The 20,241-nt window shown below is 35.0% G+C and overlaps 1 protein-coding gene and 1 long non-coding RNA gene across 5 annotated transcripts in view; one reads left to right on the top strand and one right to left on the bottom strand.

Annotated features, from left to right (window-relative positions):
* The window catches only part of LOC138853021 (uncharacterized), an 82,532-nt gene that overhangs the window by 32,470 nt on the left and 29,821 nt on the right, over nucleotides 1–20,241 (top strand). The gene's annotated exons all lie outside the window — the stretch shown is intronic.
* The window catches only part of LOC128689082 (cell adhesion molecule 1), a 109,223-nt gene continuing 103,508 nt past the window's right edge, over nucleotides 14,527–20,241 (bottom strand). Inside the window, exons 6-7 of one of the 2 annotated variants that reach the window (XM_053777165.2) lie at nucleotides 16,322–16,442; nucleotides 14,527–15,480 (exon numbers count right to left, since the gene is read on the bottom strand). In XM_053777165.2, the coding sequence (XP_053633140.1) occupies nucleotides 15,383–15,480; nucleotides 16,322–16,442 (219 nt within the window). In that variant the 3' untranslated portion in view covers nucleotides 14,527–15,382. Of the gene's footprint in view, nucleotides 15,484–16,321; nucleotides 16,443–20,241 lie in introns of both variants that reach the window. The other variant, XM_053777164.2, reaches the window with a different exon arrangement.

The following is a 20,241-nucleotide window of genomic DNA, read 5'->3' on the forward strand; positions in this document are numbered from 1 at the left end:
AGGCCGGAAGCATAGTCAAAGGAGAGCGGAGGTCAGACAAATCGAAGGAGTCAGTCGAAGCCCCGGTACCTGAAGTGGGTGAGGAAACAGCACCAGCAAGAGGTACAGGGGCATCAGGAGTGTCTGAAGAGTGGTCTAAAAACAAGGCAGGGTCAGAATGGGGTGCGGTATCAAGAAGGGGCCCGGGGGTAGTGGGTTCATGGATTGGGTTCTCCATGGTTAGGTTACTCCTTTGCTTTTTGTTTTTAAGAAGAAAAAGAAAGAAGAAAATAAAATAAAAATAAAAATAAAAAAAAGAATAAAAAAAGGGGGGAGCGGGGAGGAATAGTTCCCAGGAGGAATGAAGGGGACGGAAATCTCCCTCCGCGCCCAAGAGGACCTCAACACTGCTAGTAGCGCAGGTGCAGCATGGAACCCGTGCCATACCTACCCTTCATGCAGGTGGACAAAAGAGATGGCTGCCGGATATCCGCCACAAAGCATACCTCCTTCGGCCACCACCCCCGGAATCCGAAAGGTGGCTTCCAGAGACACACCCGTCCCCCGAAAGACACCCAAAGCTACACTCCGGGATACCAGAGAGGGATCAGGACATCCCCAGGCGATCCAGATTCCACGGCAAACTACGCCACCGCTAAGAACCTCATCGGAATGGGATGGACCCCGGTATCCTTTCCCCTACCTAGGAACTAGCGCGCCTGTGGGAGAAATCCCAAAGGCCAAAAAGAGGAAGGGCAAAAGGGAGGGGTGGGGAGGAGGAGGAGGAAATGAAAAAGGGGAGGATGGGATAGGGAAGGGGGGATTGGGGGGTAATTAGGTTCGGTCTGAGGAAGGAGACCGACAGGTCTAATTCCTCAGACCAAGAGCATCTTCACCACAACAAGGAGCCCCCCCTTGAAGAGGATTAGTCATGAAGAGAGAAGGGCAAAGTTGCTGAGATGCACCATGTGGGAGAGCAGCTAAGGGGTGTGTAGACTTATGTTTTGAATATGTGAATGCTGTAATTGTATATTCTGTATATATCTATTTAGAATACAATTATATTTTTATAGTAGTGGTTTAAGTAACCTGTGAAGAGGGCTGGTGAAAGGATCAGAGACACTGAGGATGATCAGTCATGATGTAAGTATTACCCTAGACATAAGGCCTTTATGTAAAAGCTACCCCACACTAGAACATGTAGTGAGAACCTTACTATCAAAGTCATAAGACATACCAACGTAACACTACTCTACCCATCATGCCAGTAAACCAGCAATCCAAGATGGCAACCACCCATCCACTGAGCCACTTTGGCTGACAAAAGAAAAGGGTAACCAGAAACCAACCAAGTGTCATATCCCCCATTAGCCATCACATCCCAGAACTGACAGGCAGCTCTGAGGGATACTCCTGTCACCCAAGAACACATGAAGCCACCTTCTGGAATTCAGTAGGGCAGCTCAGCACATTCCCAGACGTTCCAATCTGCATGGTAAACACTACCACCACTGGCCTCAATGAAACGGGATGGACAATTAATAATAATAATAATAATTTAGAGAGAATGGATCAAAGTAGAATGACATGGAAAGCATATAAATCTATAGGGGAAGGAAGGAGGGGTAGGGGTCGTCCTCTAAAGGGTTGGAAAGAGGGGGTAAAGGAGGTTTTGTGGGCGAGGGGCTTGGACTTCCAGCAAGTGTGCATGAGCGTGTTAGATAGGAGTGAATGGAGACGAGTGATACCTGGGACCTGACGATCTGTTGGAGTGTGAGCAGGGTAATATTTAGTGAAGGGATTCAGGGAAACCGGTTATTTTCATATAGTCGGACTTATTATTATTATTATTATTATTATAATCAAAAAGAAGCGCTAAGCCACAAGGACTATACACCGCTGCAGGGCAGGAAGGAAGCGAGGGCATCAGGTGGCAAAAGGGAGATGGATGAGTAATAGGTTACAGATAACAGCAGGGCAGTGGATGGTGAAAGGGTAAAGGGCAGCAAGAGACTGAACTAGAAAGGGCTGAGGGGAGTGCGAAAAGTATCATCAGAGTTTGTGGAGTAAATCAGTCGTTGTCAAGAAGTCAATGAGAGAGTCAGGATTAAAGGAGGATCCATCAGCAAGAAGGGAAGGTAAAGAGAGAGTAGTAGAACGAAGACGACGTTGGAGGTAAATTCTGCGTGCTCGTTGATAGAGAGGGCAGTCTAACAGAATGTGGCTAATCGATACTGGAACTTGACACTGCTCACAGAGAGGAACAGGGTGCCTCTCCATGAGATACCCATGAGTAAGACGAGTGTGACCAATGCGAAGGCGGGAGAGAGTGGTCTCCCAACCTCGGCACTGATGACAAGAAGACGGCCAGTAACCTATGCTCGGTTTAATAGAATGAAGTTTGTTACCGAGCAGAGTTGACCAACGTTGTTGCCAACGGGTGCGAAGGTGGGTAGCTATTGCAGCAAAATAGTCCAGAAATGGAACACCTCGATAGGAAATTGGTAGGTCATGTACTGCTGACCGCGCAGCAGTGTCTGCCTGTTCATTGCCCTGTACGTCGACATGACCAGGGACCCAACAAAAAACAATATCTTTATGTTTGGTAGAGATACGGCGTAGCCAAAGTTGGATACGGAGAACTAGGGGATGAGATGTATCAAATTTTCGTATAGCCTGTAGAGCACTAAGGGAGTCTGAGACTACTACAAATGATGGCACAGGCATAGATGAGATACGAATAAGTGCTGCAAGAATGGCATACAGTTCAGCAGTAAAAATGCTAGCTGAAGATAGTAAATGTCCCCGCACGACGCTGTCCGGAAACACTGCTGCGAATCCGACGCCGTCTGAAGACTTAGAGCCATCTGTGTACACAGCGGTGGCATGAGAATGGGAGTGGAAGTGATCAAGAAAAAGAGTGGGAAGCCACCATAGGCAATTGAGCTTTCGAGCAAGGGAGTGAGAAAGAACAGACCCGAACAGCTGGAACTTCCCAGGGGGGTAGGGAAAAGTGAGATGCTACATGAACATATAAAGGTGGTAACTGAAGGGAAGACAAGAGTGAATGTAGGCGAAGAGAAAAGGGACGGAGCAAACAGGGGCGGCGAACAAATAAAGAATGTCTACTAATATCGGTGACCATTCTATAAATGGAAGGATTGTGTAGATCGTGAGAGCGTACATGGTAGCGAAGGCAATGGGCATCACGGCGATCAGACAAGGATGGAACATTCGCTTCTGTATAGAGGCTCTCAACAGGGGAAGAGCGAAAAGCACCAAGGCACAAACGTAATCCTTGGTGATGGATAGAGTTAAGGCTAGAGAGAGTAGCAGGAGAGGCCGCGGAATAAATCTGGTCACCATAATCAAGTTTTGATAAAACGAGGGCTGAATGTAGGCGAAGCAGAGTTCGACGATCAGCTCCCCAGGAAAGATGAGCAAGGGTTTTAAGAAGGTTTAGCCGGCTGTGACAAGTTGCCTTCAGAGAGGTTATGTGAGGTTTCCAGGATAACCAACGGTCAAAGAGAAGGCCTAGAAACCTGACTGTATCACGTTCGGGGATACGGGAGCCATAGAGATACAAAGGATGATCGGAGATAACAGAGCATCTAGTGAAAGTAATTTGGTGAGTTTTGGTACTTGAAAATTTAAACCCATGCGTGGTGGCCCAAGTGGAAACACGGTCGACCGCATGCTGGAGAGAAACTGCAATAAGATGACAGTCAGCGCCTGCACAAGCAATAGCGAAGTCATCAACATAGAGTGATGACCAAATATTGGGTGGAAGAACAGAGGCCAAATCATTTATAGCAAGGAGAAAAAGTGTTGTGCTTAGAACACATCCCTGAGGGACACCTTCAGCTTGGACGAAGTCCGGGGAAAGAACATTATTGACTCGAACACGGAAATGTCTGTCAGTTAAAAAGTTCTTAAGGAAGGATGGTAGATTGCCTCGGAGGCCTAAGGAATGGGCCTGGGCCAAAATATTATACCTCCAAGTTGTGTCATATGCCTTCTCAAGGTCAAAAAATATGGCAATAACTGAGTGATTATTCGCAAAGGCATTACGAACATACGTATCCAAGCGTAGAAAGGGATCTATGGTAGAACGACCCTTACGAAAGCCATATTGACTAGCGGAGAGACTGTCGTGTGTCTCTAAATACCACATTATAGTCGGACTTGAGTCCTGGAAATGGGAAGTACAATGCCTGCACTTTAAAGGAGGGGTTTGGGATATTGGCAGTTTGGAGGGATATGTTGTGTATCTTTATACGTATATGCTTCTAAACTGTTGTATTCTGAGCACCTCTGCAAAAGCAGTGATAATGTGTGAGTGTGGTGAAAGTGTTGAATGATGATGAAAGTATTTTCTTTTTGGGGGATTTTCTTTCTTTTTTGGGTCACCCTGCCTCGGTGGGAGACGGCCGACTTGTTAAAAAAAAAAATAAAAAATAATAATTTTTCATGAAAGGTGCCTTAACATGTGTAAGCATATACAAAGAAAAGCCATGTATGTTTCAAGTTTATTGACTGACTAGCTGACTGATACATCATCCCAAAAGCCCATATTTTTGGGCTACAGCAAATACACAGTACAAATTAGTAACTTATATTTCTATAATATTAAAATTAATTTCTTTGGTTTATCATATGAAGGTTTAATTCACTAGGAAAGCTATGGTCACAACCTAAGTGGCAAAACTGCTGTACATGGGAAAAGAAATGATTTGAAATTACCAGGAATTACAAAAGTCTTCAACATTTTTGGGGATAAGATAAACATAGTAAATTAGTTACATGAGGTAGCCAGCCTGTACAAGTATCAAATTAGTGCAAATAATTTTCATCCCAATTTTAATTCTGTTGAATATAATTCAAAAGAATTAAAATCATATCTAAAATGTATAGGCCAAGAAATAAATATTAAATTAACCTCAGTATGTGGATACAGTATTATTACTGGCATACACAGTTGTTGCAGGCATACTAAACATGCTCTCTCTCTCGTTCTCGCTCTCTGCAATATGTTCACATTATTATTATTATAATCAAAAAAGAAGCGCTAAGCCACAAGGACTATACAGCCGCAATATGTTCACAATACACCAAAAAATATAAAACAATTGAAATAAATATACAAATACAGCTATATGCCACTTACTCAGCTATTGAGTGAATCAAACCTTTTGGCTACAAATTAATCTCATGGAACTTATTTCAAGTATACATAAAAACTATATACAAGCATTTTATGTTTAACCACTGGAGTGTTTATCTGATGTTGCACTTCAAAACACAACATGAACTCTACAAGAGTTAATGCAAAACTAAATAATTTACTGGACAGTAGTTTTTCTTTAGTTCTCTTATTTACAAAGAAATTCCCAAAAATGTATGCCATTTAGAGTGCAACTTACATAAAAGTTGTCAATAAATAAAGTGATAATTATATGTAATCAAAAGGGATAACAAAAATGTTACGCAACAATCATAAACAGCATACACAAAGTAAATACTGTACAGCAGTTTGATTATGGTTGTGTGGAATTATTATGTATTTCAAATTGTTAAAAAAAAAAACTATGACATGTTTTACTTGTTAAAATAATCTATCTGGCTTTTTATTTTTCTTTAATTCTATATATGGTGACTAACAAAAAATACATTGTAGAACTCAAACATCTAGTTAAACATTTTAACTATTCTTCATGAGGCAGCTCAGGTTACTATAAGCATAAATGTAAGTTACTTTAATGAGGAATACTTGCTACAAATGGAATACATCTGTTTCCTATGGGTTAAGAAGTAAACAAAATACACTATAATGTGGATTATAAGTTAAAGAACAGTATGTTCTAATTTTTGGATGGAGATCAAATAGTCTCACTCACAGAAAAAACTTCCATGATAAATGTACAGTAGTTTTGCTAAAATCTTAGCTCTATAACATTGACAGTATAGCCCACTAGGTAGTTATTTTACATGTGTACAAATTTCTTTCCATTTTTCACAAATTTCTACCGTTATCTCGGTTGGCTTACTTTTTTCTGAAATTTAAAAAAAAAAATTCCCATGTCTACTCTGTTTTTTTCCACTATGACTGTAAGCAAATCACACAGCCACTATGCTTATCTTTCTGCTGGATAAACCAACAGATAGAACTCCTTCAGTAAAAGGTAAGTCAACATTTAGCACATGTATGTATGCCCAGCAACTAAAATGTTTTTAATACGATTCTACCAAAAGTGTATGAGAAAAATTAAATACTGTATGGGTAATTCAGTGAGTTAATAATTATACAGTTAACATAATAACAGAAGTTATTTATCTAATAGAAACATAAATTTGAATGTGAGGACAGGAAGTAATAACACATACTGTATACCAGTATGTTTCTTTAATATGATACCTACTATGCAATGAATAATAATATTATAACCAAATTAAGCACTAAACCTGAGCTAAGCAATGAAAGTTTCAGCTAACCACACATTAAATACTTACATTTACAATAATAGCCCTTCAGAAAATAATATTTCTTACATGTTTAAAGTAGGAAAGTTCTAAGTGTGGCTTTAGCACAAATTCATATACAGTACACTCCAATGGCCAAATGAAAAGCACATGGCAATCAAAATGAATAACTAGCAGTGGTATTTCTGAACACAGTTATACAGGATCTACCACTCTATCTCATAAAGGATAGATAATTAAATCCCATCAGTTTCAATCAGTGTACAGCACCAGTAAGACAACACATCACACTTCCTGACTGGCCATGTTAGGTCTGGCTCAAATCTAACAAAATATTTATTTTGATAAATTATTTAAAAACTGTGTGCCAAAGGTACATTTCATATGGATGATAAAGGTTTTAATGACAAGAAGACCTCTGATACAAAACAAGCCTCTTCAAATAATTAAGTTATTACAATACTGAGAACCCTTTGAAAATGTACTGTACTTGCTACATTGCTATAATTTGTCACAAATTAAAACAGTCTAGTTGTTGTTAGTTCAATGTTTGCTAACTTGAATTTTTATGGCAAATCTTTTCAATGAAGTGCATACTAAATATTAGTGCTAGTACATAAATATGAGGAACCTGCAGCACTAATGATAAGAATTTAAAGAGCAATAATTAATAAAGATGTAATAGCTGGGATCAGCTACAATATTTACAAATATGAGATGGGACTCTACAACACAGACTCAGTAACACCAAAGCTTGGCATTACAGGGAAGCACAGCTGCATAACAGCAGCAGATACAGTAGCCAAAAGTCTATGCACATGTAGCCTGATGTCAATTTTTAACACACAATAAATGTGCAAATCAAATTAAGAATGTTTTCAGTAAAATGAGATAACCTTTAATGCATCGGAGAAAAAATCATATCCAATAATAATACAGTATATACCAATTATGAATTGAAATACACAAAACGTATACAATATATATAAAAAACTGCTGTATTCTTGGAGTACAGGAAATATATACACATACAGCTTGTAATTTTGAGAATATTTTATTTAATAACTGAGGTAAAAGAAATTAATGAGGCATCTGATTTTGTGGGCACTTTTAATTCTACAAGAATACTGTATTAGAATAAACTTAAAGTAACACTTCTGCATGTGAGCTATGACATGGTAACCCATTCATCTTTAGAAACTTAAAACTGCTTCATATTTGTCAGTTTCTAGAAGCTGCCATTTTTAAAGCACATTTCAATTTCAATTCTCTACTGAGCACGCACTTCTCAAAAAATTATTTTATATTACTGTATTAATTTCTTGCTGTTCTGAGGGCCATTCAAATTGTGATGCTCACATATTTATGGCCCCCCCAAAAAAAGCTATTGAATGACTGGCAGTGAATGTGTTTTTTTTTTTGTTTTTTTTGAGGGGTCAGCCTACCTTAGTGGGAGACTGCCAATAATGGTAAAAAAAACTTTTACTGATTATTTTATTATGTTGCAAGGTTACCATTAAGTGAATATGGTAGTTTTCTAATAACTAAGTTCATTAACTTTTGTAATCAAATATAATAAACACAATTCTCTTTACCTTCTTATATTATTCCTGCCCATGTTAGCTTTTTATTGCAAGATTACACAGTGCAGAATCTTAAAATATTCTCATACATTATGCAAGCAATCACACACATCTTCATAATAAAGGGAACATAAAAATATTTCCAGCCTGATTCATTGTAACTGACTAAAATAACAATGATTAAATGAGTAAAAACTGAAGATCATTTATTGCTATTTTAGATATGATGGTTATCACTTTATACAACAGAAAAGAGATCAACTAGTCCTTCTTATAATTAATATTTCAAACAAAATATACATATATTTTTAGTTAAAAATATAATCTCAAGTTAGCCACAATTACTGTATATTGAACAAAGTGCCAACATTCTCAGTCAAGTAGTAACTGTGGCATTATCACTAAAGAACACATAGTGTGACATATGGCTTTACCTTTGAAAAAATTATATAGAGAATTGGTCCACATGCAACAATCAAGTGCAGAGCAGTGTTTGAAAAATAATCACATTAAACCTATCACAATTTATACATGTAAATTCACAATTACAATATATAAAATTCTCATTTGGCAAAGAAAAAACTTATTGTGGCCTTTTTCTTTATTAAAACCACTATCATGAAATCTAGAAATTATTATCAGATTTCCTAATAAAGTAATCACTAGAAAAAATGTAAACTTATAATAAATATAGTATGTAGTTTTTTACAGTGAAGATATTAAATATTAATGAAGTTGGATTGTTTTTATCATGAAATATATTTTTAGGGGTAATGACGTAGTTCAATGAAATATTCCACTCCACAAAATCAATTGGTATCATGTAACACATTACCTAATTCTCTTAAAATGCTTTTATAAACCCTTTCTCCAAATCAAGATGATGCTCCATCTCCCTCTCCCCAAAAAATTCGGACATACAGTGTATGTTTTTATTAAATATATATAAGTCATTGTGTGTGTACATATATATACATAGTGGAACCTTTGGTCACGACCATAATTCGTTACAAAACTCTGGTCGTGACCCAAACCTAATTTCCCCATTGGGTTGCATGTAAATCTGATTAATCTATTCCAGACTCCTAAGAACTGTATGTAAATATTTTTTTTTTTTTAAGATTTTTAAGCACAAAAATTGTTAATTATACCATAGAATGCACAGTGTAATAGTAAACTAAATGTAAAAACCTTGAATAACACTGAGAAAACCTTGAACAACAGAGAAAACTAACATTGTACGAGTCCATTCTAGACCCCTACGAGCCATTTGCTGTAAACAATTTTTTTTTTTTAAGAGTTTTAAGGGATGTCTAATGGCTGAGAAGAGAACTCCATTATTTTTCCTATGATTTCTTTCATTTTTGATGTATGTTAAGAAGCCTCTTTCCATCATACACTGCCCAAGTTTCAATAAGATAGCCCAACAAACAAATGAGAAAACAAAAATTTACCAAAAATCATATATGGCAAGCCCTAGCTGGGTACTGGCACTGCAAGAAGCTGTTTGTGCACTACCTGCTGATAAAACATTGCTAATCTGAATTTATCATGGTCGTAATTACTGTAATTTATGAATAACTATTGAGTTAATCGACAAAAACGAGCACACGCCAAAAAAAAAAAATTCAAGAAAATAAGGCACTGACTTTTTTCGGTTATCCTAGGTTCTCTACACATATGCTGCTATGTATGATAATCTATATAACTGTATTTGTGTAATTATACAAAATAATGCACAGTTTAATAGAGAAAAAACTTAAATAACAGAGAAAAAACATACCGTAAACAACCAAGAAAACAAAATGAATTAAAAAACACATGAAATACAACACAAAGTTCACAGCGAATGAACACACATCTGACCGAGACCAACTACAAGGCGAGGGTCTTTGTTAGGTGTACACAAACCACATGAAGTGGGGAAAATTGGCGCATGATAAAAAATGGCACGGAATGTGAAAATTGGCGTGGCTGTGTCTGTTCAGCACCCGATTATGTTTGTGACTAGATGCAAAAATTTGGCTAATTTTTTGGTCGTGAACTGAGTTGTTCATGTTTGGAAGCATTTGTGACCAGAGGTTCCACTGTATAATATACAATATATATATATATATATATATATATATATATATATATATATATATATATATACAGTGGACCCCCGCCTTACGAATGCATCGCGTTACGTTAGGAAGCATTTGAACGCAAAAATTTTGCCTTGCTTCACAATAAAAAACTCGCCTTACATGATTCGTCCGGGATGCATCCCACGTGTGGCCTCAGCACCAGTGTTTACAAGCCAGCCAGTGCGGTCGCATCTACACATACATTTGGTACATTTTTTTGCTTCCATACATGAGCGAAATTTCCATAAGTGAGCGGGCCTCAAAGGAGGTTCCTTGATCCAGGGAATTGGATCTCATTTGTTTGTTGTTCTATCTTATTGAAACTTGGGCAATGTATGATGGAAAGATGCTTCTTAACGTACACCAAAAATGAAAGAAATCGGACCATAAATAATGGAGTTCACTTTTCAGAATTTAGCTGCCCCTTAGCGGTATTTTCGTATGCTTTTATGGTTGTAATTCTTGTTTTTTTTGGTCTCATTTGATAGAATGAAATATATTACAGAAATAGATATGATTTTGAATGGTTTCATGATGAGAAGTACCTTGAAAATGAGCACAAAACAGCAGAAATGTTCTATGAATGGAGTGGCCTTATTTATACAATTATTACAATAATGCAGTAGTCTGCATAACAGTAAATCTTTTATTTTTTATGTGAATAAAAATTCCAAATTATTTATCTTGTAATAATAATAATACTACAGTGGACCCTCAGATAACGATGCCATCAGATAGTGATAAAATCAGATAACAATAATATGAATAATAATAATAATACATATAATAATAGTATAGTAATATAATATAATAATAATAATTATAATATAATACATATAATAATAATACATGTATAATAATGTACTATATAATAATAATTATAATAATAGACGGCTTCAAAAGGCTGTCATTAGATGGCAGTGTTTAACACAACAATGCTGGAGCAGTTATGGCCACCTCCACTTGTCACATAATGACATATTTTATTCATTCTACAGTATATATCAGGTTTCTATGTTATTTATATTGTTTATTATATCATATCAGATGAATTGTGATAGAAAAATTGATGATAGCGAAATATTCAAGGAGTATTTTGTCCTGGCTCCAGACAAACACTCGTCGGGCGCCGAAGCTGCCACATGTATAATGACATATTTTATTCATTCTAGAGTATATATCAGGTTTCTATGTTATTTATATTGTTTATTATGTCATATTACATAAATTGTGATAGATAAATAAGTCATACAGTTAATATTAGGGAAATTATTGAAGTATTTTATGGTGCCTGGAATTCCACTGTAACGAATTAATTCCATTTCAATTAATTTAAATGAGGAAAACTTACTCTGTAAACGAGCAAATCCAGATGCGAGCAAGGTTATGGAACAGATTAAACTTGTTAGTAGAGGTTTCACTGTATATATATTAATATACAGTGGACCCCCAGCTTACGATATTATTTCATTCAAAAGTATGTTCAGGTGCCATTACTGAATGAATTTGTTCCCATAAGGAATATTGTGAATTAGATTAGTCCATTACAGACCCCCAAACATACATGTACAAACGCACTTACATAAATACACTTACATAATTGGTCGCATTGGGAGCTGAGCGTAAAGCGGGGGTCCACTGTATATGTATATATATATATATATATATATATATACAGTATATATATATATATACAGTATATATATATATATACAGTATATATATATATATACAGTATATATATATATATACAGTATATATATATATACAGTATATATATATATATACAGTATATATATATATATACAGTATATATATATATATACAGTATATATATATATACAGTATATATATATATATACAGTATATATATATATATACAGTATATATATATATATACAGTATATATATATATATACAGTATATATATATATATACATATATATATATATATACAATATATATATATATATATACAGTATATATATATATATTATATACAGTATATATATATATATACAGTATATATACATATATATATATACAGTATATATATATATACAGTATATATATATATATATATATATATATACAGTATATATATATATATATATATATATATATATATATATATATATACAGTATATATATATATATTATATACAGTATATATATATATATACAGTATATATATATATATACAGTATATATATATATATACAGTATATATATATACTATACAGTATATATATATATACAGTATATATATATATACAGTATATATATATATATATATATATATATATATATATATATATATATATATATATATATATATATATATATATATATATATATATATATATATATACTATACAGTATATATATATATACAGTATATATATATATATATATATATATATATATATATATATATACAGTATATATATATATATATATATATATATATATATATATATATATACAGTATATATATATATATATATATATATATATATATATATATATATATATATATATATATATATATATATATATATATATTATATATATATATATATATATATATACACAGTGGGAGACGGCCAACTTGTTGGAAAAAAAAAATATATATACACACACACACACAGGTCCGCCATCACAAATCCGGCAATCAGTTATTCGGTTCCTTCAGTTATTCGGCACTAATTTTGGCTAGCATAATTTCAAATTTCCAGGGTCGCCACACCAACCTGCTGGTACTGTTTAGTGGCGCTACTTGCTGCATAAGTCATTCCAATTTCTTTTTTCCATTTATTGTTTTAACCTGCTTACTTTTAGCCCTAGCCATGGCTCCAATGAATAAAAGAAATGCTTCTCATTATGTAAAGCCCCTACACAGTACATTATCCATTAAAGATAAGGTGGCTTTGAAGCCACTGTCGGTTGCCATGAACTCAGTCTCATAATGCAGGAGAATATGCTTTATTATTATGCTAATATCAACACTACAGCTTATTTGCCTATCAAAATTAATCTAATATGACATAAGAAACAATATAAATAACATAAAACATGTTAACTACTCCAGAATGAATAATATTCGGCATAACACCGAGCAGTTCGACGGAGGAATGAAGAGGATATGGTAAACAAATACCATTCTCCTATCCTTGTCTTGGTGGCTTATATTAGAGAAAACAGAGTATAACACAGGGCTAACTATGATATACACTCGTACTCCACAATAAACATGAAACAAAAAAGTTATTTTCTCTCTATAGATTATCACACATAGCAGCATATGTGTAGAGAACCTAGGATAACCACAAAAAAGTCAACGTGACTTATTTTTAGTACCTGGCTTGGGTTAGCCATATATGATTTTTGGTAAATATTCGATTCCCAGCCAAGGTAGAAACATTAGGTGTGTTTCTTTACACCTGTTGTCTATGTTTATCCATCAGTAAATGGGTACCTGGGTGTTAGCCGACTAGTGTGGGTGTTATCCTGGGACACTGACCTAATTTTCTTGAAATACTCAGCATAACAAGTGGCTTTCTATACAGTAGTATGTCACTGATGTCAGCTAGGCCTGTATACCTTGTACATGTATGTGTAGTAAATAAAGATATTATTATTATTATTATTATTACTATTATTTTCTCAGTTGTTTGTTGGGTTATCTTATTCAAACTTGGGCAATGTATGATGGAAAGATACTTCTTCACGTACACCAAAAATGAAAGAAATCAGTCCATAAATAGTGGAGTTCACTTCTCAGCCATTAGCGGCCGCTTAGCGGTATATTTTTGTATGTTTTTATGGTTATATTCTCATTTTTTCGGTCTCATTTGATAGAATGAAAGACATATTACAGAAATAGATATGATTTTGATTGGTTTCATGACGAAAAGTACCTTGAAATTGCGCTCACAGTAGCGGAAATGCTCTATTCTTTAGTGAAGCTCAAGAGTAAACACCGTCCAATACCTGTCCGCCTGCCAATATAAATTCCAGTACAGAGTCAAGAATGGATTGACATTATTTATACAATTATTACAATAATGCAGTAGTCTGCATAACAGTAAATCTTCTATTTTTTTTTTTTTTTTGTGAATAAAAATTCCAAATGGTAAGCAAGAGTAATATAGGAGGGGCCTGGAGCCGTGACTAATGAACAGAGAAAATGTTATTTTAGTGCCAGGAATGTCTGCATTGTTTATTCTGGATCCTATTTTGAAATTGGCATCTGTTGAAATTTGTGTGAAATCGGCCAAACTGCCAATTTCTGACCACTTTATTGGGTAGTTGAAATAAGTGAATGGGCGGTTTCTTGTACTCAGTTGAGAGACTAGAAGTAAATAAGTTTATTCAGGTATACACAAATACAGTTACATAGATTATCATACATAGCAGTGTATGTATAGAGAACCTAGGATAACCCAGAAAAGTCAAAGTGACTTATTTCCAGTACCTGGTTTGGGCTTGCCATATATGATTTTTGGTAAATATTTTTTTTTCTCGATTGTTTGTTGGGCTATCTCATTGAAACTTGGGCAATGTATGATGGAAAGATGCTTCTTAACATACAACAAAAATAAAAATGACAGATGATAAATAAGGGAGTTCACTTCTCAGCCATTAGCCGCCTCTTTACAGTATATTTTCGTATGGTTTTTATGGTTGTATTCTCATTTTTTGGACTCATTTGATAGAATGGAAGATATATTACAGAAATAGACATGATTTTGATTGTTTTCATGACGAAAAGTACCTTGAAATTGAGCTCAAAGTAGCGGAAATGTTCGGTTTTTGCGGATGTTCAATGAACTGTGTAATTCAAGTTGATTAATTTTATTAAGTGTATTCTAACCTAACCACTCTGTAATTTGGCAAACTCAGTAATCCGGCACAATACAGGTCCCATTGATGCCGGATTTGTGATGGAGGACCTGTATATATATATATATATACACACACACATATATATACACACACACATATATATATACATGAAGTGGCTTTCAAATACTTTGACATCTTTAAAGTAAGAACCTTTTTTTCTAAAGATAGTTATATATACATCTCAAATTAATATGTGAATTTCTTTCCAATCAAAATGAAGATATTAGTCACATAATTTTTGTTACATCCCTTTGTTATGGACAGCATATGATGGAGACACACAAGGGTAAAGAAAGAGCTCCTCTACCGCAGAAGATGTACAAATATGAGGAATATGGCGTGGAGTGCTAGAAGTCGCTTTATAAGCCCATTTGATACTGATGTAGAACTAGCGCCTGGGTCTGCTAGGACAAAAAATAAAAAAATTAGAAAGTAATACAAATCAAGGTAACATACAAAACTAAATGATTCTGAATTAATGAAGACAGCAACACCATTAACATGCACATACTATGCAAACAAACAGTAAAGCTAATATTAGTTATACAGATTTTGAAGTACTGTACTGTATTCACCTTAAGTGTGTTTGATTTTTTCTATAATTTCTTGACAATAAAGAAAAGATAGCTAATATCAATATTAATGTATAGTATGATACTTGAATCTGAAATATCAACATGACCATAACTAATATAGAAAATAATAAAACTCATTTACATCTCATTAAAGAATATCAACTTTATCTACCAGGTAATACCTTTCAAGAGAAACAGTACCTTGATACTGCTCAAGGTCTTTTAATATGAAGAACCAAAACTGTCTTTCCCTTTCTTTGACCAAATCTGTTTATCTCTCATTCTGTAGGTGCTGTATGGCTCTACAGGTTTACTGACTTCCCATCAATGTGATAATAATAATAATGAGAGTACCTTAATAACACTACACTAGTGGCAAAGTGTATATATGTACTCTTGTTCAAAACATTCAACAGCATGTATCTAAATATATTTTACTCCTAAAAAAAGTGTATCTATTAAGAGAGTTATATGTTATGAAGCATAAATACTCCTCTCTGTATAACGGTGACCAGAAATACAATTATTACATATATTTTCAGCTACACGAGGCTAATAATGAATTTTATTGATTATATAATAAGTGATTATATAAACACTTAAATAGGAATCTTTTTATGTTACTACTACTGAAGACCACTTGTAAAATCATCCTGTTATGACTAACCAGTAGATGTCACAAGGCTCCCTTCCTCAGGTCGCTCCCGAACCTCTTTTACTTGAGCAGTTGGGTCTTGCTGGCTGTGCTCATCTGAGCTGTGATACAGTGTAGCAATGGTTGCTGTGCACTAGGAAGAAAACATGAACTGTTTTGTAAACTGATATAGAGTAATTACATTATCTTTCTGCCTTTATTTTGACTCTTCATTAACCAAGGGACTTTCACAGGCACTATCTTTCAAAGGCTACTCTGGATATGGCATAAGTGATACAGCTGCAACTAACTTCAGTACCTAGGTGGTCTGCTCATATTTTTTTAGATAAAATAAAGAAACTCAGATTGTTTTTTAATTTGTATTATATAGTAGGACCTCCATATCTGAAGACCTACCGCAGAAACCCAAAACCGCGAATAGTAGCAAACCCTATACAGTGGTACCTTCACTTACGAGCTTAATTCATTCCGTGACCGACCTCATAACTCAATTTGCTCATATATCAAATCAATTTTCCTCATTGAAATTAACTGAAATGCCAGTAGTCTGCTCCAGCCACCAAAAAACCACCCCGAGGGCAGGAGAAAATACTTCAACATAACACTAATATCAACTCTAAGGCTTATTTATTTATCAGTATTGATTGAATATGACAAACACTACAAGTAACATAGAAACATGATATATACTCTAGAATGAATAAAATAGGCCATAATATGGCGAGCGTCCAGGACCAGTCCGAGCATATAAAATTATTACTGCTCCTTCCTATAATGTGTTCTTTGGTCCTGGAGCAGCGCTGTATAGTCCTTGTGGCTTAGCGCTTATTTTTGATTATAATAATAATAATCTTTGGTCCTGGGTAAGAGAAAACAGAGTTTTTGAGAGGCTAACTGCACTAGTGCAGTGATATATCAATATCTCAGAAGTTATTGACCTATTTCATGAAGCCCACCATTTATTATTGAAGTAAAGACAATAATATTGACATGAATCATAAAAAAATGATTGTTCTTGGTTTGTGGATTATTGGAAATATTCCAAATATTTTGGAATTTGTGTGGGAGTAAAGAGCAAGATATTTTGCAAATGTCAAAAACTTAGCAAATCAATTTTTTGGATTCAGAATAACTAAAGATAATTACATGATTACGTCCAGTGAGAACATCGTACTAGCATTGTTTTATAAGTACCAAGTCCCAAAACTACCCTTCATTGTGCCATTTAGGCCGAGGTTCTTGCCAAATGTCATTTTCAGTAAATATTTTTTTTTTTCACTTATAACTCGGATTTTGGTTTGCAACTCAAAGCAAAAAATTGACCAAGCGACGACTCGTAACTCAGAAAACTTGTAAGTTTGGGCACTCATAAGTCAAAGTACCACTGTATTTAAGTAATTTTTCATTTACATACATACTTACGATAAAGTTAATCGATAAATTATGCACAGTAAGTTGAGAATTAGCAATTTTTCACCGATAGGAAGCACTTCACGACTTCTCTTAGGCTTAGAGAACGGTCATCATTGCTACTTTTGAACTTTGGTGTCACATTATTATGTAAAATTAAGGGTTATTTTCATGCCAGGGTAAACGGCGGATAACTGAAACCTCAGAAACTGGACTTGTGGATAGAGCGGTCCTACTATACAGTGATCTTGATTTAATTTTTTTTGACAATATTCATTTTTTTTTGTACTGTATATGACTATTTGGTGCATGTGTGTGTTGAGCTCTTGTTTTTTTGGTGGGAAATATTAGTGAAGAAATGTGGACTGAAAAATCTCAGAATTAATTACCGTATTACAAATGTGAGATGGTATTTTAAAGTAAATGAAAATTACTCAAATATATATGCAGCAGATAAAATCATAGCAAGATACATACCTGAGAATAAGAAAACTTAGATTATACTAGTACATACTGTACATATATTAAAAGCATTCAATTAATTCAAAATAAACTTCTAATAAAAGTTACAATAAGAATGAAGCTAGTTACCTGAACTGATACAAAAATATGATGAGACAGTACATGTATATACCTATCTAGTAATAAATGAGAGTTAAAGGATCGATAAAACAAGAACAGGGACATCACATTAAAGAATGCAGATGCTTTTTAACAGTAGGTTTGAAGTAGATGGCAGATAGGGAACCTCTGGACTCTTCAGGAAAAGAGTTCCAGATTTTAGGTCCTTTTATTCATATCAAGGTTTTACACAGGTCGAGTTGGACATTGGGAATATTATAGAGATTTTTGTGTCTAATATTATGCCTGAGTTCTGCTGCAACTATCAATAAAGAATTTCAGAGCAGGATTAATATTAGAATTGAGTGTCCTGTATATGTAGTATGCACAGCAGTATGAGTGAAAATTATGCATAAAGATTAAGTGTAATGAATGGGGAAGCATGTTGTCTGGCACAAAATCTTTGCACAAAGTTCACATAAACCAGCAAATAATAGAGCCTACTAGACTGGAGAATACACCTTCACTGACAATGATGATCTGATATGAAATGTCACCATATCAAAAGCAATATACTCATATCACAACACAATCGAGGTTCAGACATGTATGCACGGAGCCCCAGACAGACAAATGAGTGAGCTACTCAAGTCCCAATACGACTCAGTTTTTAGCAACCCACTAACCAGACTGAGAGCCGAAGATCTAAATGAATTTTTATATGAGAGAGCCACAGAATTTGGCAAACACAAGCCTATCTGACGTTATCCTGATGCCAAAATGACTTCGAACAGGCAATAAATGACATGCCCATGCACTCTTCCCCAAGACCAGACTCGTGGAACTCCATGTTCATGCAAGAAGCCCCTATCACATGCTTTTGACATCCAATGGAGAGGGAGCATGGACACTGGGGTTGTCCCACAGTTACTAAAAACAACAGACATAGCCCCACTCCACAAAGGGGCAGTAATGCAATAGCAAAGAACTACAGACCGATAGCACTAACATCCCATATCATAAAAATTTTTGAAAGGGTCCTAAGAAACAAGATCGCCACTCATCTAGATACCCATCAATTACACAACCCAGGGCAGCATGGGTTTAGAGCAGGTCGCTCCTATCTGTCCCAACTACTGGATCACTACGACAAGGTCCTAAATGCACTAAAAGACAAAAAGAATGCAGATGTAATATACACAAACTTTGCAAAAGCTTTCGACAAGTGTGACCATAGCATAATAGCACACAAAATGCGTACTAAAGGAATAACAGGAAAAGTTGGTAGATGGATCTATAATTTCCTGACAAACAAAACACAAAGAGTAGTAGTCAACAGAGTAAAGTCTGAGGCGGCTATGATGAAGAGCTCTGTTCCGCAAGGCACAGTACTCGCTCCCATCTTGTTCCTCATCCTCATATCTGACATAGACAGGGATGTAAGCCACAGCACCATGTCTTCCTTTGCAGATGACACCCGAATCTGCATGACAGTGTCTTCCATTGCAGACACTGCAAGGCTCCAGGCGGACATCAACCAAATCTTTCAATGGGCTGCAGAAAACAATATGAAGTTCAACGATGAGAAATTTCAATTACTCCGATATGGTAAACACGAGAAAATTAAAACTTCTTCAGAGTATAAAACAAATTCCAACCACACAATGGAGCGAAAAACTAACGTCAAAGACCTGGGAGTGATCATGTCGGAGGATCTCACCTTCAAGGACCATAACATTTTATCAATCGCACCTGCTAGAAAAATGGCAGGATGGATACTGAGAACCTTTAAAACTAAGGATGCCAAGCCCATGATGACACTCTTCAGGTTACTTGTTCTATCTAGGCTGGAATATTGCTGCACACTAACAGCACTTTTCAAGGCAGGTGAAATTGCTGACCTAGAAATTGCACAGAGAACCGTTACAGCACGCATAAAACACCTTAATTACTGGGAGCGC

The sequence above is a fragment of the Cherax quadricarinatus genome, chromosome 21 (genome assembly GCF_038502225.1).
Source record: "Cherax quadricarinatus isolate ZL_2023a chromosome 21, ASM3850222v1, whole genome shotgun sequence".
Classification (NCBI taxonomy): Eukaryota; Metazoa; Arthropoda; class Malacostraca; order Decapoda; family Parastacidae; genus Cherax; species Cherax quadricarinatus.